The sequence below is a fragment of the Puntigrus tetrazona genome, chromosome 8, assembly GCF_018831695.1.
Source record: "Puntigrus tetrazona isolate hp1 chromosome 8, ASM1883169v1, whole genome shotgun sequence".
Lineage (NCBI taxonomy): Eukaryota > Metazoa > Chordata > Actinopteri > Cypriniformes > Cyprinidae > Puntigrus > Puntigrus tetrazona.
In genome coordinates, this window is record NC_056706.1 from 20,343,696 (window position 1) to 20,365,704 (window position 22,009).

The 22,009-nt window shown below is 38.2% G+C and overlaps 4 protein-coding genes across 7 annotated transcripts in view; 2 read left to right on the top strand and 2 right to left on the bottom strand.

The window, feature by feature from the left end:
* The first annotated feature begins 738 nt into the window (after positions 1-738).
* On the top strand, positions 739-8,291 carry fhip2b (FHF complex subunit HOOK interacting protein 2B). The gene is made up of 17 exons (XM_043247570.1): positions 739-937; positions 1,770-1,848; positions 1,996-2,162; positions 2,237-2,341; positions 2,848-2,967; positions 3,082-3,261; positions 3,624-3,820; positions 3,922-4,039; positions 4,751-4,827; positions 4,909-5,101; positions 5,183-5,352; positions 5,430-5,570; positions 6,144-6,234; positions 6,422-6,562; positions 6,741-6,881; positions 7,014-7,114; positions 7,392-8,291. Exons 1-17 carry the CDS (start codon positions 887-889, stop codon positions 7,492-7,494), a joined length of 2,175 nt encoding a protein of 724 aa, XP_043103505.1. The 5' UTR covers positions 739-886; the 3' UTR covers positions 7,495-8,291.
* A 535-nt stretch (positions 8,292-8,826) lies between these two features.
* LOC122350834 (8-oxo-dGDP phosphatase NUDT18-like) lies at positions 8,827-12,832 on the bottom strand. Of its 2 annotated transcripts, XM_043247572.1 has the most exons (4): positions 11,594-12,830; positions 11,042-11,213; positions 10,177-10,390; positions 8,827-10,086 (listed from the first exon to the last, which is right to left on the bottom strand). In XM_043247572.1, exons 2-4 carry the CDS (start codon positions 11,189-11,191, stop codon positions 9,461-9,463), a joined length of 990 nt encoding a protein of 329 aa, XP_043103507.1. In that variant the 5' UTR covers positions 11,192-11,213; positions 11,594-12,830; the 3' UTR covers positions 8,827-9,460. The 2 variants fall into 2 exon arrangements, with proteins under 2 accessions (XP_043103507.1, XP_043103506.1); XM_043247571.1 differs by having other exon boundaries at positions 11,042-12,832.
* A 122-nt stretch (positions 12,833-12,954) lies between these two features.
* Positions 12,955-16,475, bottom strand: LOC122350835 (8-oxo-dGDP phosphatase NUDT18-like). 2 transcript variants are annotated; one of them, XM_043247576.1, is made up of 4 exons: positions 16,344-16,475; positions 15,721-15,897; positions 15,046-15,259; positions 12,955-14,261 (listed from the first exon to the last, which is right to left on the bottom strand). In XM_043247576.1, the coding sequence occupies exons 2-4, from the start codon at positions 15,871-15,873 to the stop codon at positions 13,645-13,647; spliced, it is 984 nt and encodes a 327-aa protein (XP_043103511.1). In that variant the 5' UTR covers positions 15,874-15,897; positions 16,344-16,475; the 3' UTR covers positions 12,955-13,644. The 2 variants fall into 2 exon arrangements, with proteins under 2 accessions (XP_043103511.1, XP_043103508.1); XM_043247573.1 differs by lacking the exon at positions 16,344-16,475 and having other exon boundaries at positions 15,721-16,331.
* Positions 16,476-16,805: 330 nt separating this feature from the next.
* Positions 16,806-22,009, top strand: part of adam9 (ADAM metallopeptidase domain 9) — a 28,756-nt gene continuing 23,552 nt past the window's right edge. The window contains exons 1-2 of one of the 2 annotated variants that reach the window (XM_043247569.1): positions 16,806-17,219; positions 21,647-21,744. In XM_043247569.1, coding sequence (XP_043103504.1) covers positions 17,159-17,219; positions 21,647-21,744 — 159 coding nt within the window. In that variant the 5' untranslated portion in view covers positions 16,806-17,158. The remainder of the gene's footprint in view (positions 17,220-21,646; positions 21,745-22,009) is intronic. The other variant, XM_043247568.1, reaches the window with a different exon arrangement.

The window sequence follows — 22,009 nt, forward strand, 5'->3', positions numbered from 1 at the left end:
CTAGCGTATTCTTCTTTGCATTTATTTCGTCTTAGTTTTGATTCTAATTCCGGTTAGAGCGCCCCTAGCGGTGGGGAAAAATCTGCAGAATAGCCGCACCTTTGTATGAGCCGCATGGTTCAAAACCTATGAAAAAAGTAGCGGCTTATAGTCCAGAATTTACGGTACTATATATTTTTATTTGACATCATAAGTGCTTTTAGTGTACTTAAGTGTATTCATTAAAAAAAACATGAAAGTGTATCTTAAGTGCACTTAAGTGGTCTTTTAAGTAGGATTATATCTGTTATATTATTAAAATTCAAACTACACTTCAAGTATACGCTTGCATTTCATTACACTTTCATTTTGAGGAATGCTGAATCTTTTTTTTTTTATTTATGTTTGCATTTCTTCTACAACCTTTTGTCTACAACTTAATGCATGTTACATGTTACTTGATTTTTCACAACATGGGGACAAGAGAGCTGTCAATCAATAAATAGGGTGAAAGTTACTTTACTAGTTACTTGAAAACCTGATTATGTAACTCGTAACGTTACTTGTAATGCCAAACATTGTTGGTGTTATGGTGTTTATCAAACTAATAGGCTGTTTTAGAACATTTTCTGCGGTGGAATTGAATATATTGATATATAGAGATAATTTCTACATTAATTTGAAAATGAAGTGTTTCTCTTTTTGTGATATTTCCCAGTCTTTTCTGTGATGTACGCTGTCGTGTCAGTGGGGGTCAGTGTTTGCTATCCCTAATGCAGACAGATAGCATCTCTCAAGCTAAGCAGCCCCATAAACAATGTTTACTATATACACTAGCGCCGTATAACGATATAAAGATGTCCCAGACTTCACATAGAATTTGACAAAACGCTGCTGGGATCCAGCTATGGACATGTTTAATAAAGTGACGGCTTTTCTGCAGCAGGCCTTGGAAACAGTAAGTAAACACTGACTCTTGAATGTTTTCAAACTAGCCTCTTAGCTTAGCTTAGCTAATGCAGAAGGGCTCTCGAGACACTTACCTGTTGCACAATTCTCTAAAACTTTATAAAAGTGTTACAGGCGTATTTAACTGCTATAGATAAACTAAATACGCGATTATGTCGACCGTGAGTGTGTTGTCACGAAGTTCAACACTGTATATGAAGATTATACGGTGTCTTAAGTTTAGCTTTCGTGCTACAGGTTAGTTGACACAGTAAACACTAGACTTGCGGTGGTTTACTATCTTTTGTCATTGATTATGTTCATAGATGTGGTATATTTAATTGGTAAATGATATATGTGATATATAAGGTTTTTTTTTATTATTGATCACGCACTTTTAGGTTTATCATTTGAGAGTTTGTTCACGTGGAAAGTGCAGAAACGCGCAGGTCTGGACAAGTTTCTGACAGGAAGAGGAAAATATATCCTCACACACACACACACACACACACACACACACACACACACACAAACACACTAATAAACATACATAAAATATATTTGAAAACCTAAATCACACCTAAAAATATTTTTATAACAAATTTTAAACCAGGTGGCAAAACAAGTCTTTTTCTTAATATAGTGAGTATATAAAATGAAACATTATTTATCTGCTTGTATATTAAACCTTTTTTCTAGCTGAAAAGCACCTTTATGTTTTACACTGAAGGATTTAGCAATTACATGAACTCAGTGTTTACTATTTAGTGTTCATTTACAATCAATAAATTGTCATTTCAGTAAAACTGAAAATACAGTTGATTCTGTTCTGATTCTAACAGAGGGAGCCGTCGATAAACCTGCTGGACTCTTTTGTGGATCACTGGAAAGCAATAACCAACTATTACATTGAAACTACAGGTATAGATGTAAATTCAAGTTAAGGGGTAATTTCTTACGCATTTGTGTTAAACATTGAATCATGCCGCGCCTGAAAGGAAAAAAAGAGAAGATGGTAAAGACAAAACAAAAATTTTTAACTTAAATATGTTTGTCTTACGCACAAAGATGAGTCTCGTCCAGTGAAGCAGACAGACATCCCATGGCGGCTGAGACAGATGCTGGACATCCTGGTGTACGAGGAGACACAGCAAGGAGAGGAAACGGGTCCCTGCATGGAGTACCTGCTCCAGCACAAAATACTAGAGACGCTTTGCACGCTGGGAAAAGCACAGGTACGAGAACACAGCCTTGAGAGCGATATTAAGATTAAGATGTAACTGAACCGATACACTGTTTCTTTGTACAGTATCCTCCTGGCATGAGTCAACAAGTGATGCTGTTCTTCTCTAAAGTCCTGAGCCAGATCCAGAAGCCTGTGCTGCATTTAATCAACGTCTATCGGCCCGTGCAGGTATGACATTATCAGAACAAGCTTCTTGTTGCTTTGTAAAAAAGACGCTGTGATGCATTTTTTTAGGTCTTCTGAGAGGTCTCACATGAACATAATTTATGTGATATACAAATATATGTATTTTCCTGTTACTTTTGATCAATTTATTGCATCCAGTGCAATCCTCCTCAATAACAGATGTATTATAACAGTAAGGGAACACTGAAGCAATAGAAATGGTTTTGTTTATATTGATTTATCATCATTTTATTTTTTACACTTTATTATGACTATTATTTTTATGTATCTTGATTTTTAATATTTAGAATGATTATTTTTGCTTCTGTGAATTTTATATATATATATATATATATATATATATATATATATATATATATATATATATATATATATATATTTTTTTTTTTTTTTTTTTTTTTTTTTTTAAATTAATTTATTTATTTTATATATATCTATCTATCTATCTTACTGCTTTGATTTTTTTTTTGTCACTTTTTTTGTTACAGAAACTAACCCATCTATGTGGACTCCCTGATTCAAAGACTGAAACAGAGGAGTCTCAGTTTCTATTTGCTGTTTGCACTCGTGTCAGAAAAGACCCTTACGTCCTCAACTACATCCTCGAGGTACGTTCTTCGTCATGTCTTCTTTCGCTGCAGCACTGGCTGTGATTTAAATAGACACGGAAAGTGAAGCTGTGACAAATGGCTAACAAACACACTTACGTCTGCATCACAAAGATCACCAAAGACCCTCAGAAGAGGAGCAGCTCTACCTCAGACGAGGCTGTGGAGGAGGGAGCCTCCAGCCCTGAGAGGTCACCGTCTCCCTCTACCAGCGCTGCCTCCTCCTGTCCCTCCACATCACCTCAGACAGCCCCGGGCATCATCCCTGTACTCGTGCACCTGGCGAAAAGTCAGGTTAGTCCTCGTGAAGAGATGCAGGATCACAGCTGTTGAGACTTTTTCACAAGAAGTTCGGCCTTTCAAATTTTAAAGTTAATTTAAATTTACACAGTGCATCCCAAATGAGCCAATTTATTGTGATTTGGGGTTTGCATGGGAATATTGTTATCAGGAAAAAATGTATTGTTGAAGACTTGCATGCATATATGTAAATAAAACAAAAACCAAATGTGTGTGCACCGTGAATGTGCATCACAATAAAGCTTCTGTGACAAATGTTAGGTCAGAATTGCGTGTGAACACATCTTTAGAGTTGGCCAGAGCACTGGAGTTCATAGTCGTAGTTTTAATGAGACTATCTGTCCTCTCGCTCTTAGAAAAGTCGTGTTGTGCTCAGATCCATGGAGAGTTTGCTGCTGCTGGTCAGTTTACCTCAAGAAGACACCGGACATCTGCTGGCTGAGCAAACGCCTCTGTGTCATCTCCTCGCTCAGAGGCTGACCGAACTTTACTGCCTCATCCCCTCATCCCTCGACCCTGCGGACATTCACAGCTACTCCGGCGCACAGTGGAGGTGTGTGTTCGCTACGAAGCGATCAAGTGTTCACGCTCGCTTTATTTGTGGACATATTTCTTCACTGTCTGTTGCAAATACTCATGCTGTTGGTTTTGCAGGGATCAGCTGACGCAGGACACTACAGAGGAGAGCCAGTCGTTTCCTGGCAGTGAGAACGTCCACAGGTTCTTCTGCTTTTTGGACTACTGCAATGAGCTGACCAAGGAAGCACCAAGGGTTTGACAAAATCATTATTTTTAAGTTTATTTTGTGTGTGTGTGCCCATGTTAGTTTAGTTTGAAAAAAAAGTGTAGCACACTATTTCCAGTCTCCAAAAATAGTTAATAGTAAGTACACCAGCTTTAAACAACCTCAAAATATCAGTAATTGAAAATTACAAATTAAAATGTTCAGATTTTATATCAAAACCTTAACGATACTTCCAAATAGACAAATTTAATAAAAACTTAATAAAATCTGCTCCATATTGTAGCTTATTCTTTTCCTTTTCATTTATTTATTTTTGATATTTGAAGGCTGCTTTTTGTTGTATTTGTTCATTTTGTTATTTTTTTGTAATGTTTGAAGGCTGTTTTTAAGTTGTATTTTTTTAATATATATATATTTTATAGAGCTGTCAAACGATTAATTGCATCCAAAATAAATGTTTTTTGTTTACATAATATTTTAGAAAAATATGTTAAGGTAATTAAATTAAATATATTTATGTATTGATATAAAACATGAAAATATATTTCAAGTATTTTTTAAATGTGTACTGTATGTGTTTGTATTTATATTTCCTTTTATTTTGGATTTTTATCTTTTTGTTTTTTTGTGAAATTTAAAGGCTATTTTAAAGAAGTTGTGTTTGTTTTTTACTTTGCAAATGAATTATTTTTAACATACCGCACGTAGCATATATCCGTATGTATTTTCTTCCTGTAGGCACTTGGTGTTAAAATGGCCAGAGCAATTCACCTTCAGTGGCTTAAAGGAGTCATTCAGCCTCATTTGCTTCAGATGTAAGTAGAAACCATTCATCAGAATTGTGTCCTTGCAGCATGACAGAAAGAGTGAGTCATTTTTAAACTCTGCTCCTCCAGGTCAGAGGTCGGGATCCTGGTGCACACCGCTCTGCTGTCCTGTTCTGTGCGTCACATACGTTCTCCTGCGCTCCTGGAGGAGCTGGTTCAGTTTCTGCTGGGCAGCGACACGCACTATGAACAGCGACAGGACACACACACGCACGTTCTGCGTTACCGTCTTATTGAACACTGCAATCACATCTCAGACGAGGTAACTGGGTTGAATGATTATTGCATTCGTACTGTTCAGAGCATCTCTGGGTGTTACAGTGTATCTTTTGCCCTTTGTTAGATCAGCATCACTACGTTACGTCTCTTTGAAGAGCTTCTACAGAAGCCCAACAAGAGCATCTTAACCAATCTGGTGCTGCGTAACATTGAGAAGCGCAGCTACAGGCTGCCTGGGTCAGGGGTCACGGACGAGAGGCACGGAGCCGAGAGTGACGTCCTGGAAGAGTCTGAGTGAGCAGAGAGACTGAACACGGATTCTCTTACTTCTCATGGCTGATGATTGATCTCTCACGGTGTTTCTCCATCAGGGAGCTGGAGGAGGATCCCTTCTTCACAGACATGTATGAAGACAGTGGGTTCGGAGGTCAGGAGCCTCTTCTGTCTCTGCCCAGCGTCAGAGAGAGACCTAATCCCAGTGAGCACACACAAGTTGCTGCCATCGTCAATAGGTATCTTTAGAATACAGTTAACTTTTTCGGTTTGTAATACAAAAACTACATTTTTAAAGTTCATAGTAGCGTCTTTAAATGTAAGGTTCAGCAGAACTGAAAACAATGCATTTTTTATTCATAATTTTGCATGCATTGAAATGATCAAACGTGACAGACATTTGTAATGTTACAAAACTCTTCTATTTTAAATAAATGTAGTACCTATATTACCTCTGTCAAGCGATTTATAGAAGTTTTTGTATACACTTATGTATGTGTGTGTACTGTGTGTGTGTGTATATATATATATATATATATATATATATATATATATATATATATATATATATATATATATATATACTGTATACACATACAGTATATATTTTGAAAATATTTACATTTATATATTCATATTCTATATACATGCATGCATATAACTTACACGGTATACACACGTCAACAGCACTAATATACCTGTTTTTGTCGAGTATGATGAGTATGATTGTTTTGATGATATGTTTGTTGTTAGTGTATTACTAGTCTGCACATTGATTCTAATTTGTTTTTTTGTTTTTTTCATTTTATTAGCTTCTTGTGTTTAGTGCCCCAAGAAGCAAAAACTTCCCATCTGGTGCAGGGAGCAGGATATGACACGTATGTTCATGATGCACACAAACTGGTGAGTTGACACACACTGAAAACAGAACACATAGTAAAAGGCAGTGTTTTGTGTTTCTGACTCCGGTGATGGGTGTTACTGTGCAGCTTTACCTCATGCACTAAGTCAAGCCAAATGTACAGCAACCGTGGGTTTTTTTTTTTAGGTTTTCAAATATTCTGAAACTGTCCTCTCTTTCTCTCACTAGTTAAAAGAATGTACTGTTCTTTCACGGGACTGGAACTGGCCAGATTCTGCCAAAACCAATGAAACCAACCCAGCTACAGACTTCTATGAAGGACACTTCCTGCAGATCCTGTTTGACCGTATTGCGCGCATACTAGAGCAGGTAGAGGAGAAGCCCAGAACAGATTCTCGTTTTATCTCGTCTTGATTTTGCTTTTAATATTGCATGCAAAATTATGACTTTTTGTCAGAATAGATGGCTGAAATGCATTGAGATTTTGAATTTGGTTCAAAATAAATAACTCCAAATCTGCATTGTCCCGTTCGTTTCCCTCTGCCAGCCGTATGAGCTGAATCTTCAGGTGACGTCAGTTCTGTCCAAGTTAGCAGTGTTTTCTCACCCTCACCTGCACGAGTACCTGCTGGACCCGTACATCAGCCTGAGCCCTGGAGCGCGGTCGCTCTTCTCCACTCTTGTCCGGGTGAGAACCGTGTAAAACACTGCCAGCGCGTGACACGAATGCTCCTGCGGTTGTGAATGAAAGCTGGTTGGCCGATGTATCGGCTGCAGACTTGGTGAACAGCAGCTCTGTCTGCGTCGTGTTTTCCTGCAGGTGATCGGAGATTTGATGCAGAGGATCCAGCACATCCACGGTGTGACGGACAAACTGATGATGATCAGGAGACAGCTGATGGGGCTGGAGGAGGAGACGATGTAAGACCTTCACAACACACTCATGCAGAAACACCTGGCAAATGTAAACGATGTGTTTTAAGATCAGCACATGTGCCCACCATACGCTTCAACATTTTTTATTAAGCAATCTGTCAACTTTTGCCAACTAGCACTGACTTCTGGGTAAAATATGTGTGGTGTATTCCAGCCATAAACAACAACAACTTTTCTTTGGAAGAACTGTCCCTTTAAGAAGCAATTATAGTGTGTAAATGTCAGCCTTTTTTTTAATACTTAGGTTTATTCTCTCTATCAGGGTGGATCATGTGACCCTGTTGAAGGGTGTTATAGTTCTGGAGGAGTTCTGCAAGGAACTGGCTGCTATAGCGTTTGTCAAACTACCCATAGAAGAGCAATGAACCTATGATGCTGAAACCAAAGACCCTACAACAGATCAGCACCCAACAGCATCTGTTGGAGGACTCCATCGCTGGGAAAACAAAGTGGATTTGCACAGAACTGAGTTAAGTGGCAATATTTATAGATAAACAAGTCACTTTTGATTAACGTTGTCAAGGAGGAGTCAACCTGTCTGATGGTAGTTTTGCCCAAGATAAAATATTTAAAAAATTCAGACTGGTGCTACAGGATTGTACAGCGACTGTGATGTACGAAGTCATCTTGCTGAATTATTACATTTCACTTTAAGTGGAAGCAATAGGAAAAAAATATTTGTCTCTTGCACACTATTTAATTTTTTTACTATATTCTATATTTTATAGAAGTTTTAGGCCCAATCAGTTCTCTCTGTTATGGTTTTGTTTTTGCATTCAGATATATGCAATTGAAAACCTGATCTCAGATCAGGATTCTTACACTATTTTTAATTTTAGACATTTGCACATCCCGTCATCAAATTGTCTTTCTGAAATACAAACTGGAGTCGTTTAAGTATATCATAATGGCATGTAAAGTAATTTTATTTATCTTTAATCTACTTTCTAAAGCCTGTGAATAATCAGTGTTGTTTTATATTTCTGTATGTTATAAGGCTGAATCAAAGGGCCGGAGAGGTACACTGATTCGTTTGGTTTGTGTGGTTGTGATTTGCCATTGGCCGCTAATCACAACAGATCTTTATTTTCTAGCAGTCTGACAAGTGTACGCAATACATGTTGAATTCTGCTGCCACAGCAATAAACCCCTAAAATATTCACGCAGATTTCATTTGCATCAAATTTATCTGTGGTCTCAACTCTTTTAAATGCAATTGTGATGCAGGAACTAAATATAGATTCATCAAATGTTTTGCTGGTGGATTTGAATCGAAAATAACTTCTAATGATACGAATGTTTCCGTGTACTCTGTTCACTAAGGCAAAGCTATCGATATGAAGGTCCACATCGTAACGATTCAGATTTTTACTTTATTTAATTTGTGTGACAAACTTATAAGTAAAAATAGATATTAATTTGGACAATTTATTCATCGGTCAAAAATGAAAGTTACAACATTCTGATTTTTAAGAATTGTAAAAAAAAACATTTACTCTATAATAACATGGAGTGATTATTCACAGTAAGATTAGAAACATGTATGATTAAAATAAGTATACACAGCTAAATGAATCGTTAACGCGGCTTTTGTGACGCCTTTTGTTGTAACACTAAATATTATTAACGTTAGCAAGAAATAAGCAATCACATTTTAGTATGCAAAGACGGCAAAAAGGACCAATCAAAATGCCATATGCAAATATGAGTGGTTTATTTATTCATGTAAACATTTCTTGACTCTGTTAAAACATTAAAAATGGACACCGCAGTTAATAACACCAAAAATAGAGGCCAACGTGATGCAAACCATGTGCCTTACAGCAACAAGCAAAAGTCTGTTCACCAGGATGGATTCTGATTGGCTGCCAATGTTTTTATCATTCATGAGCTGGAAAAGTGATTACATTTACGTAATTTTCCTAAACGATGCTTAGAATCTCCAGTTTCCAGCGAATCTAGTCAAACCAGTGTATATTCTGTGCCGATAATCTAGTGTTAAACCCATTAAAATGTTTTTCAAAAAAGCACATCATTTAACATTTCTTTCGTGACCGTCATTTGTCACTCCTCAAACTTGAAGTGCGTAGAAAACACGAAACTGATGACGTTAGCTGTATCAAAAACACTATTTGAATGGTTTCCTATGAAGAGCGGAGCAGAAGAGCATCCAATCAGAAGTTTAAATTCATAATCTTTTATTGACAAAAAGGTATATTCTTTTAGATTTAGACTTTAACTCGTTTTTGAAACGATATTGTTAACGTTACAGTTATCGTACTTGGTGTAAACCAGCAATAATGATGACAGGGACATCTCTTCGGTTCCCATTCATGTGCTCTGAACAGGCAGGACAGAGCCTTCCTGAATCTTCCGCAGTATCTCAGTCCTCAGGCTCTGATTGGTCACTTCGTGCCATCTGAAAGCAGCGCTCTCTGGTTTGGGTGGAAGGCTGAGACCAATCTCCTCCTCTTCCTCATTATACTCCAGCAGCACCAGGGTGTTTAAACAGACCCCATCGGTTTGTCCGGGAGCTGTCCCGTTGTGCTGCACTCCCAGAATCCCACAGGTGTTCACGCTCAGCTGCTCGTGAATGGAGGGCATGCAGCTCTTCACCAGCGCTTTTGCGGTGAGCGTGAGAGTTTGTGCTTTGACTGAGGCCGCGACGGGAAGTTGGGAGTCGTCGGTCAGCAGCAGCCATATGCGCTCTTCATCGCCGTTTTCGAGGTTGGCGTCGCTGGAGGCGAAAGCGAGAAGAAGCCTTTGGCAGACGACGTCACAGGGGAAGCCAACAGGCTGTAAGCACGGGAACCAGGGGCTTTGGCGATACCTTAACCCAGCATCAATGAGGGTGAGAATGTCACGTTTACGGATATTCTTAGGCAGAGATTCGCGATCGTACCACTGAGCTTGCAGCGATTCGGCGTCTGCTTCTTCTGGCGTCTTCAGAGAGCCACCTGGTGGGTGGAAGAACAACGAGAGAACCGCTGAGCAACTGTGTGAGCGTTACATAAGAAGCAAGCCGGAAAAGCGTTCACACATCTAACCTGTTTTCTCTGCTAGAAAAGCAAAGCGGATCCAGCTTGGCCCTTTTTCTTGAATCTGCAGCAGCGTGATTGGCTGACAGTCTATTCCCGCCTCCTCTCTCACCTCTCTCTTTAGGGTCTCCTCGATACTTTCACCATCTTCCATACGACCTGCAGGGAGGTACCATGAACCAAAACACACCGTCTTTGCCTCTTGGATCATCAACACCTCGTTCTGTAAAACAAAAACACATGTGCGCGACTTAGTGGTTCAAAAATAAACCTGCATGCTTCTTGCGGAGGAACGTTGTTTTGTTACACACACGTTATAAATCAAAACAACAAATAGCATCATTTTTTCCATTTTTAATGGATATTGGTGTAATTTTCTAGTTTGCTGTGACATTAAACGGAAACAGAGCTACTTTTCTGAGGTAACGCAAGTCATTTTCAGTTAAGTGTTACCTGACAGACAACTCTACAATATAAATGATTAGTTTATTAATGTGTATAAGGCCAGTTATCTTTACTTTTGGCTATTATTTTTTTGTTTGTATTTATCAAATGTTTTTAAGAGAGTCCTACACATTCTTTGTTTAATCTAATGAGCTAAAGTTATTCAGCACTAAACCACCTGACAGAAATATGTTCTGAGGTTTTACTTACAGCTTTTCATTCACGACAACATTCAATTTTAGTATTTTGCCAACATCTAAATAAAACGATAACTTTGAAGCAACGTTCCGTCGACGATACCGGAAGAACATGTTTTTAACGTTGAGAGAACGTTGCCAGAACGTTAACCGAATTCTGAGAACCTTCACTATTCGTTAGGAAAACGCCACGAGACGTTTTCCACGTGAAGTGCGCACTATGTAGCAATTACCCTAGAGTTGAAGATGACCGCGCACACAGCAAAGCTTGTGTTTTTGCGTGTGACCGGCTGCCTCGGTTCGGGAGCGAAGTGAAGCTCGGTCACCTCCAGCCCCTCTCCCTTCAAAAGCCTCTCCACCTTGTCCTCCAGCGACAGGGGCATTGCGAAACCACCCTGTAACACTCTGCACATACGTAGAAAAAATGTCGGTAAATAACGTGTGTAGTGCACTACTGTACATTTGCAATTGTGCGCTTTTAAGGGATAGCGTCTGTACAAACATGTCAAACGTCTCGTCAGACCTGTTCATTTGATTCTCCTGGCACACGTCTTAAAAAAAATATCTGAATGAAAGTCAAAACCGATTAAATTTTGTTTGATAACCAGAAATAGATTGTTTAATCCGCCTTTGATGGAATTATTTCATTAAGGTAAATAAACAAGCGCGGGAGCATGTTAACCGCGAGAAGCAAACAAGTTCCTTCAGAACGTAAACAAACGTTTATTCTTTATTTTTAGAACGTTCCATTCCATAAACGAACACAATGTTTATAGAACACTTACCTGATGTTCGACGTTTCAAATTATGACAAATAATATACAGCTGTCGCGCTCATCTTTCGACATCCTCACACCAGGACGAGACTTTCTCTTTCGACTTCACCTGATTCCCGTTTCCGGATCTTTAACAAACCAAAGCCACTATGATTTCTTATCAAACCTTTTTGGATCATCTAAACACGTTTGCGGGCTGTGAAAACGATTTCACTTAAACACTATAAAACTGCCTTTAATAGAATTAAAACTCCCATCAACGTTACTCCAATAATATTTATTGCAAAATACGCAACAGCATTGGTCATGTAAAGTAAAGAGCAAAGACCTTAACAGTTATTTCTCCCAAAAGAAACGTGTGATTCAGATTCAAATTCAAGTTCAAACACTTTCCAAGCAGCAGGCGAACAAACTCTGTAATATCCTTTTCATGCAAATAACTGATTGATTTTAGAATTGTATGTATTGATGTAACTTGTATAACTGAGTTGATAAAACCAAACTGGCTGACATGGAGGTAGAGCTCTTTTCTCAGAGGTATAACTATACATCCACGCTATGTAGTATAATGTGAAAAGTGAAAAAAATACATAAACTGAAATACTTAGATGCTGCAATACCCAACGAAGATGGACTTAAGATATAAAGGTTTGTCAAACTCATTAAATATCATATCAGAATTTATCATTATCATCAAACATGCACCCATGTCGCAAGACTTGAAGAGTTCATTAGCAAAAACAAATAACTTTTTATATATATATATATATATTTTTTTATAATCATTCCAATTAATATCAAACTGTAGTTTGGCTGTTTTGAAAAGAAAAAAAAAACAAACAATAAAAACGAAACACTAAAAAACTACATTTATAAAAATGGATTTCAAACAAACCCTTCACTCTTTCCTAACAGCACATAGATGACTGTGGTAAAGTGCTGTGTTTAAATATTGTAAATGTTGTTTTGGGGTACAACAGCTTGTTACTGGAGCAGTACCTTTTTTTTTTACCCCAACAGGTACATATTAGTACCTTAGAGTAGTAATGTATACCTTTAAGGTACTAAAATGCACATATATTGCAGGTAAAAAGGTACAAATATGTCCTTGTAAGGGTAATGCTCTAGGGACAAGCTGCCGTACCTCAAAAAAAAAGGTACAATTCTGGCCCCTTATTTTTCTGTGTAGAGCTATACTCCCTGCCTATGTATGCAAGTCCAAAAAAAAAAAAATCATCAAATTAAAAAAAAGTAATTATTACATAAATAATATACTTAAGTTTGAATTAAGTAATATTTTGGACAATTTATTGCATGTTATTTACATTTTAATGTATAAGTTTCAATAAATATTTATATGTAACTTCAGCATTATATTATTTTTCAAATAAAGTATACCGCCAAATTTACAACACTCTCAGAAAAAAATAGGTACAAAAGCTGTCACTGGGTGGTGCCCTTTCAAAAGGTGCAAAAATAAGGGGTCAAAAAAAACAGGAGTAAATAAGATGCCGTCCCAGTGATAGCCTATATATTTTTTTGTAGTGTATTTGACAATATACTTTTTAATGCCATGCATTCGTAATTGCACATGTGTAATAAAGTTTCATTTTAGTACATTTAAAATATATTTTAAAATTTAAATGTAATAATAAATAAACCTACACTCAAAGTATGTTAGTCAACACATCAAAAATGTGTCTCAAAGCACAATTAAGTGTCCTTATTTCACTAATATTACATCTTTAAGTAATATCATATTTGAAGTACATACAAGTGTGCAAACAGTAATTAAGTGCACTTACTTTTTACACAGGGTCACCTATTCAGGACTTGAAGTGCCTGTATTGTTAAGGAACCTATTATAATTACAGTGGATATGCATATTAGAATTAATACTTGGTTACATTTCACTGGAATGGAGAAGAGACGTCAAAGGAGGGAAAGTTGAGTGAAGCACACATCTGAAATCTCATGCTTTAGACACACAGAGCTTTGGTGCTCACGTGAAGGATGCAGGTTCACTTCTGCTGCTGGTCCTCTGCTAGCGTGGCAGAGCATCAGTCCAGACTATGAACAGGCAGAACGGACTCTTCTTTAATCCTCTGCATTATCTTTGCCTTCAGGCTCTGATTGGTCACCTCGTGCCATCTGTAAGCGGCACCCTCCAATGACGGCGGGCTGCTGATTTCAGCTCCGTCCTCCGAATTTTCCAACAACACGAGCGTGTTAAAGCAGATCCCGTCCGTTTTCCCTGGAATTCTCCCATTGTGCTGCACTCCCAGAATGCCACACGTATGAACTTGCACGGATGAGGAAGGCACGCATTCCTTCACCAGTCTGTGCGCGGCTCGCGGGATCGTGTCGAACGCGTTGCCTGACACCGCTATGGGAGGACCGGGCTGAGAAGCGGCATCGTTGTGGCTCAGCAGCAGCCACAGGCGGTCTGTGTTAGCGCTGCTGGAGATGAACGCGAGGAAGAGTCTTTGGCAGATGACCTGACAAGGGAAGTCGACGGGTTGTAAAATAGGGAACCAGGGATTTCGGCGGTATTTCAGTCCAGCGTCGATGAGAGGCAGGATGTCACGTCCACGAAGAGGAAGGGGGGACTCGCAGTCCCACCACTGAGCTTGAAGAGATTCAGAATCTGCTTCTGCCGTCGTCTTCAGAGAGCCTCCTGGTGGCACAACGACATAAATAAAAAATTATTCCCTTGCTGAAAAATACTATATAAATATTTGATCATGTATTTGAGAACTACTGAACACTTTACCTTTTGAAAAAAAATTATGTGTTGGCTTATTACGAATCTGATAGATGATTTTTTTTTTTTATACATTTTTGCGATATGAAAAAAAATATTTTAACCAAGTGACTTGAATAGCTCCATTTGTAAAGAATTAATCATTCTGGAATGACTGATGTCGTCGGGAAGTGTAGTTTTTTAAATATTAAATTTACAAAAAAAGAAGAAGAAAAAAAAAAAACACTTTGAAGATTTTGTAATATGTAAAATCTTTTTACTTTTGAGTGAAAAACTATTTTTAGATGAATGGGAATTCTTTTTCTAAAAATTGGGTTTACTCTTAAATCGTTACATAAACAGTTTATGAATATAAATAATCTTTGACCTTCATTTTCCCACAATTATAACATAATTATAAGTACAATATAACTATAAAATCTAAATAATTATGACTTCACTGTAAATGTTGTTAAATATATTAAAATAAATAATAATGCCACTGTACTGTAAAATAAAGTGACAATAGTTTTTACGGTAAAATAATAAAATAATTTTTAAAATGACGCACCACAGAGACTTACGCCTTCAAATAACACCTCTTAGGGTTTTAATTCACAGTAAAATTACTAGTTTTTCTGAGACAAGTGCTGAAACCACTAGCATGTAATTAAATCGCAGTTATTTGCCCCCCCCCAAAAAAGTTAGTGATTCAAACCTGTCTCCTCAGCAAGGAAGATGAATCGAAGCCACTTTGGACCTTGCTCTTGAACCAGCAGCAGTGTGATTGGCTGGCAGTCTATTCCCGCCTCCTCTTTGACCTCCCTCTGCAGCGCCTCTAGAATGCTTTCACGCTCCTCCATGCGACCCGCAGGGAGATACCATCTGCCATAACACTCTCTCTTTGCCTCCTGAACCATTAACACCTCGTCCTGTATGACGCAAACCAACACACATGCTTCGGTGTCTAGACAAGCTGGCAATAAACAGAAATATTTAACACGGCTGAAGCATACGAATATGTCGATGAGGGACGCATTTTAACATCTATTTTGTATTTAACACACAGCCGGTGTGTCAGCTGGTAAGATTTTTCTTTTTTTTGGGGTACACTTCTATTCAAATCTAATCAATGTTATCTGGATCATGTCAAAAATGACCAAGAGGGTTTCTGTTGAATACAACGTCCTGAATGTTCGAGGAGTCAGTCTCAATTTCAACTGGTGCAAGATAAATTGTATGCCGTGCTACCAAACTATTTTCTGTTCCCGGTGAAATTGTACAGCTCATTAGTGGAACTAATTAAGATAGGTTTGGCTCAGGGCTGCCTGTAGTAAATGAACACTGGACAGGCTCTAAAAGACACGGAAGGAAAGGATGCCACCATCTTTACCTTTGAGTTGAAGATGACCGCTCCGACAATGTAACACACGCTTTTCCTCAGTGTGACAGGCTTCACTTGTTCAGGAACTGAATCAAACTCTCTCACCTCCAGTCCCTCACCCTTCAAAATCTTCTCCAGGTTTTCCTCCAACATTTCTGCCATTGTATCCACGCCGGAGCTGCCTGGCTTCGGGTATACAACATAATGAATAGGATTATTAAATAGCGTCCGTTTCAGATACAGAGTCGGCAGCTTTAGGCATCATCACACTTAAGAACCAAAGCCTGGAGCCACTTAAGCACCTTATAAAGTTTCACAAAACAATATTGTTTTCTATTTCTGTATTAATCCGCGTAAAGAATTCACAAACAAATGCAGAACCTCTGCTGTTGGGATTATAAACATATTTGGAATTATAATCTTACAAAACACGTCCATCACAGCAATCTGTCTTGACCACGCTATCATAATTACCTATGAAGAACTAAACCTAACCCGGTGTTTACATGTAAAAGTTAGCGAGGAAAAATACACATGCCGTGAAACATTATTCAATTGCATCCAGTTCATCCGAGATAATTATTAAAATCAAATTCACGTCCACTCTTTAGAAAAACTAAATTTATACTTACCTAACGCCTCCCGTCACGAAAGAAAAGAGAAATATATTTAAAGCGTCGGTTGCTGGAACTCTCGCGATAACACGTGACGCTTATCTGAGGGGCCGAGTCAAACTGCGTTACGTTTAGTTTCGTTTAGTTCCTTAATAGTTCGAGCTCATTTTTTTATTTGCTTCCTCGGCGACAATTAACAGATTACCTTGATTTAGCCGTAAATAAACAATTGCTGTTTCAAAAGTGGAAAATATGACGATTACGTTTTATTAACACGAGTAAAACGTAGGTGTAGTTTTTAGACTACCCCTTACCAAAAAGCTACGCTAGGAGAGCACTACTTTAAAAAGGCGATTTATGTTTTCCCTTTCCTTAACACCCACTTGTGCTAGCGGCCTGAAGTAATTGAGAAGCTCACGTGAATTAGTGCGTCGGCTTGATGCACTGTCACGTCAGGCCGAAGCAAAGGGTTAAAAGACGAACTGTATGGTGGCGCATGCTCGGTTTTGCTCTCTTCAGACTGGGCTCATTGGCGATGCGAGTCCGAGCGAATCGACTAATCCAAAGCTTTCCGACAGAGATCCGAAACGGCACCAATTCCTGCCGTACCAACACGCTCGGGTAACTCCGTGACAAACTTAACACGCGAGGATAAAGCGTAGCAAAATGAGCAGGTAGCTGAAAACCCGCGCGGAGTATTTTTTTTTCTCCACGGGAACGTTATGTGGAGAGGGCTCATTGCCATTGCTTGGAGGACAACGCCTGGATAAGGAAGGGAGGACATCGTTTGACGGTGCTTTGGGACGGCGGTTTGCTAAGGATACCTTACAGACATGGTGAACGCGCTCTGTTGCGTGGCTTTCGTGTGGCTGGTGCTCCTCGACTGCGGCGGAGGTGAGAGAACAGACCCCATCGAGAGCCGCCCGATGTCCACAACGCTTCCCAGTGCCGCCTCTTTCTCACAAGCCATTTTTGTTCACTTAAAATAACGCTAGTCTATAACTGTCTAGTAGCCGCTGTGTTACTAGCACGTTTCAGGTGGCAGCTAGCGATCCATTTTTAAGTTTCGTAACTAGCTGTTCGCTGTGGTCTACAATTTCTTCCGTTTACTAATATTTATTAATGTAGTCAATATCGTGCAAGTATGTAATATTAAAAAAACTGCGCGTATTTGCCATTGAAATCACTTTCAGCTGGTACTCGTTTTAAATGTTACTGGTGTTAGATTTACTCTCAGCTACATAAGTTTCAGTTTTTCAAGTGGCCACTAGGAAGTACACCTGGGTGTGTTCCAGTTTTTGCTAGTAACATTGTTGTTGTTGTTGTTTAAGTATGAATTAATAATTCGGAGCAGCTGTTACATGTGTCTGCCTATGACTTTGTTGATGTGATAGAGAAAATCCTGTCCAGAAACAACAGTTATTTACAATGTAGTGCGGAATATCACTGAATGTGGAAAAAGTAGGGCTGTGCATGGATCAGTTGCATATGGACTAGTGCTTTTGAATATTAAAGTGCAAAAATAATGTTAGCTTCGTGTACTTCTTCGTCCACTTCTTCTCTTCTCGCTTCACAAGCTTTTTAGCATTTTGTTCGATTAAAAAGTCATATAATGCGCCCGCGCCAACTCAAAAATCTTTGCAACAATCTGATAAAAGGTGGCATTCAAGAAATTGTGACGGAAGTATGATTTTGGTGATAGTTCGTATTGAATGGAGAATAGTGCATAATAAATATAACACATTTTACAGGACCTCGTTGTAAGCAATTGTAATTAAACTGTTGATAATTTGTTGTGAATTTAAAACGGCGAAACAATCAGAGTTGAGAATTAGCAGAATAGGGGAACGTGATAAAATGTCCCTATGACGGGTAAAAAGTTACTGTAACTATGGAGATAAAAGTTACTAGAAATCGTTTAAACTTATTGCCACTTAAACTTTAAATTTACTGATTACTTTGATGTTGTTATGGTATCTCAAATACTGGTAAAACTGAATATCACTAACTATTGGGGCTAGTTATTAATGACTAGTTACTGGTTTGTAATGAATAGTTACCAGCACAATTGGCAGGAGTTAATGCAATGTTAGCAACCAATGCAGATCCGCAGAAGTTCATGGCAAAGATTTGCAGTTAGTGACTAACAATACAACAGTGTATTAAAAAATTACCAACATGTGATGATTATACTCTTGAACTATTGATTTCATGTAAACTAAGTTATAAATATTAGTACAAGTTGAATACTTTTGTTAAATGTTGAAAAACATGCTAGTTGCTGTTGGATTATTATCAGTTAATTTTGTTTTCACTAGTAACAAAAATCAGTTCTGTTCGATTTCAAAGAAAACCTGTTAAAAAAGGCTTCACGTAGACTTTATTTGTTTGCGTTTACAGTTGTTTTACATGTAGTGCAATCAAAGGCCTCCCAAAAAACGTGCATCTAATTCATGCAACACTGGTGTTTTCACTTCACAATGGACCAGCGCCCGTTCGAAGGAGAAATCGGTCCGAACTTTCCAGTGCAAAGCTGTGTGCTGGTCCGTCCTGTAGAGATTTGGTTTTGACTGGAAGCAATATCATGTCCGGTCTACATATACCTTCATCTCTGGCTCGTCGGGCTGTGTGGAGGTTTAAGGAGCTTAAGCAGTTCAGTAATAGCGTATTTGGGCTAATTCCGAATTTATGGGCGTCTCCTCGCCCTTGAGTCCTACAGGCTCTTGCTTTAACATTGATATGAAATGCATGTAAGGCATTTCTGCAAATCTCTAAAGAGCTGATTTGAATCCAGTAGAAGAACGTCTCAGTGATTATTTTACTGCATTTAACTGATTCATAGTTTGACTTAGGACAGGGAGAACAATGTCTTGGTTAAGTGAGCTATCCAATACATATCTCTTAATGTAAAAATAAGGGTAATACTTAATAATTTGATTACATTTACTAACTTATTAACCATTAGCATGCATATTACTAGAATTTTAGCCTAATTAATAGCAACTACCGCACTAACTATTAAGAGGCAGCACATTTATTGAGGGGAAAAGTCGTCGTTGATAGTTAACTAGTGTTACCTGTTCTAAAGTGTTCTGATGAGGTAATGCTTTAGTTAACATAATTTTACAGAATTAATTAACCCTTGGTAATGGTAGTTAATAATGCCAGTTCACCATGCGTTAAGTAATATAATTGTAATATAAAAAAGTCATACAAAATGTACTACAAAAAATGGCTTCTGGTTATTAAATTACTAAATGTAGAAATTAACATTAGCTAAGATAAATGATGTAGAAGTATTTCCGTTATTAACTAATGCAGTTAATAACAAATGAAAACATAGTAAAGGGTTAAGAGTGACGCTTGACTAGTACAGTAGGAAAATGTAGTAAAATGGGGGAAAAAAAACACTTTATGTTAAGAACCCTTTCTCACTATGAACTAGTTGTTAGTGTTCATATTACTAGCATATTGGCCGTGTATTAGTACTTATTACTATATTAATGCCTCATTCTGCCTGACCATATTCTAGATCGCTTAAAATCTTTGGACTTTTTTTTTGGAATTTTTTAACTTAACTCGTACTTAGTAGTGAATATGTGTTGCCTATTCTAAAGTGTCATCATCAAATAAATAAATATAAAAATCATTTATTGCAACGTGTTAAAAAATGTTTGTATTCATAAAATATAAAACAAAACTGTAAAAAAAAAAAAAAAAAAAAAAAAAAAAAAATAGGCTTCAACTGTTACCAGTAAAGAGCTATTTCTACCTGATTTAACCCATACATTGTTTTGTATAAAGTATTATATTTAGGTTGATTCGGTGGTTTCATGATAGATAGGATTACATATTCTCATAATTCCCGTAAACAAGTTTCCACGGCACACGTGCATGTTAAATGAAGATGTGGTGACAGGGCAGCGCTGGTCAGATGGAGCATGTGACGCTTCTGTCAACACTGACTACATTGAGCTCTTCATAATAACTGTGCTGTAAGTCGAGTTGAAGGGAACCCTGGGTGTTAAGACTTGTATTGCTTAATATACCATAAATAATGTCTTTTACTGAAATATGGTGAAGAGAACCCATGAATGGTTAATGATATTTTTTTTTAAAAATCGCATAGTTTTGTACATATTTTGGCGCCGTTATTCAGATGATTTAAAACGGTTGCATTCGGTGAGAGAGACAGAATACACATGTCTTACCATGATTTCTTTCCCACAAGAAGTCTGAATGGATACTGGATATCGAGGGAAGTCCTTGATCAGAAACTCCTCCAGAGGCCGCGGCGTAATAAAAAGCGTGTTTAGATCCTGATGGGACGGCATAGCATTTCTTGTCTCAGCCGTCTGGAAGCTCTTTGGGTAGCTGTCTACTAAAAGAGTCAAAGGCATCAGAGCTGAAGTGGAGAGGACAAAGAAACGGGTCTTCAGGAAGTTTTATTCGTCTACAGGCATCTTCCCATTATTTTGTCCGACTCTTATCGGTAATAAAGTCATACATCGCTTCTTGTTGCCCTCCGGCTGAAAATTACAACCAAAAACTACACCGTATGGTATCTTTTCAGAATTAAATTTTCTGAACTGTTTATTCTGAGTTGTGTCACAGTAAAAAGCGGCAGTAGAGTGAACCATTTGACGTCATCGACGCAGAATATAATGTGCACACACATTAATTAACACGCACCTTTCTCGGGTTTCTATTACATAATTCAGTAAGAGACATAATTTGCATTAAGTTAAGCTATAAATGTCTTAACACCCGGGGATCCGTTTGAAAGTGTCTCCTTACTTGCACACACTCCTAGGGCTGAGGTTGTGTTTTGAGCTGAGAACGATTTGAAGGACAGCGAGATAAAATGAGAATTTTATGTGAACGTTCAATAAGAGACCAAGCGTTATGAATTGTTCTGTTTTTCTTTTTTTTCCGTGAGAACAGCGCAGGAAGTCTCCTCTAACTTGTAGCGGGATGACTCAGGAGCGGGCGGGACACCTCTCCTTCCTGAGGTCTCTCTCTCTCTCCATGTCATGACACCCGTGCCAGCACAGCACTATTTCCACCTACAGGAAACACTTGCCGCTCGATTGCCCACCGGTCAATTGCACTCAATCTAATTAACCGCGTTGATCCCGACAACAGTGAGATGTAAACATGTTTTGTTGCAGAGAGAGGAACAATAGAGGGAAATAGATGGAGAAATGCGTGGAATTGCCTGAATCCAGCGCAAAAAACTGAAGACTCGCAGTTTTTCTGCATAATTCATTGTGTTTGTGTATTGTTTGATGGTGTTGTGATGGGAATGTCTCTGTTTGTAGGCTCTGTAAGCCAGCAGACGTCTCGGCTCTCGTCGTATGAAGTGACGGTCCCCAGACGCATCAGTAGACAGAGGAGAAACCAGGACAGTGCAGATAAGGTAAACAAACACACACACAGACACACACACACACACACACTTGCTTTTTAATCACACTTCTTCAGCAGTTGGGAAATCAATTGCATGAAATCAAGTTAAATCAAGAAAGTAGACTTTTTATTAGCAGAGGTTTGTAGGAAGGACTTGATTAATGGGTCAATGATATGAAAATACTTTAATGCACGCCTTTCATAATCGTCATGTTTATGATCTTTTTTTGGGGGGGGGGCTACGATCCAAGAATGTAAAACAGTTTTCCTAAGAT

Coding starts and splice junctions, on each gene's coding strand:
- fhip2b (XM_043247570.1), top strand. CDS start 887: ATGGACATGTTTAATAAAGTGACGGCTTTTCTGCAGCAGGCCTTGGAA. Junction 2,342..2,847: donor ACGTCTATCGGCCCGTGCAG/GTATGACATTAT, acceptor TTTTTGTTACAG/AAACTAACCCATCTATGTGG. Junction 6,235..6,421: donor TTCATGATGCACACAAACTG/GTGAGTTGACAC, acceptor TTCTCTCACTAG/TTAAAAGAATGTACTGTTCT.
- LOC122350834 (XM_043247571.1), bottom strand. CDS start 11,221: ATGTGCAGAGTGTTACAGGGTGGTTTCGCAATGCCCCTGTCGCTGGAG. Junction 10,391..11,041: donor CGGTCATCTTCAACTCTAGG/GTAATTGCTACA, acceptor TTTGTTTTACAG/AACGAGGTGTTGATGATCCA. Junction 10,087..10,176: donor TTTTCTAGCAGAGAAAACAG/GTTAGATGTGTG, acceptor TCCACCCACCAG/GTGGCTCTCTGAAGACGCCA.
- LOC122350835 (XM_043247576.1), bottom strand. CDS start 15,873: ATGGCAGAAATGTTGGAGGAAAACCTGGAGAAGATTTTGAAGGGTGAG. Junction 15,260..15,720: donor CGGTCATCTTCAACTCAAAG/GTAAAGATGGTG, acceptor TGCGTCATACAG/GACGAGGTGTTAATGGTTCA. Junction 14,262..15,045: donor CTTCCTTGCTGAGGAGACAG/GTTTGAATCACT, acceptor TTGTGCCACCAG/GAGGCTCTCTGAAGACGACG.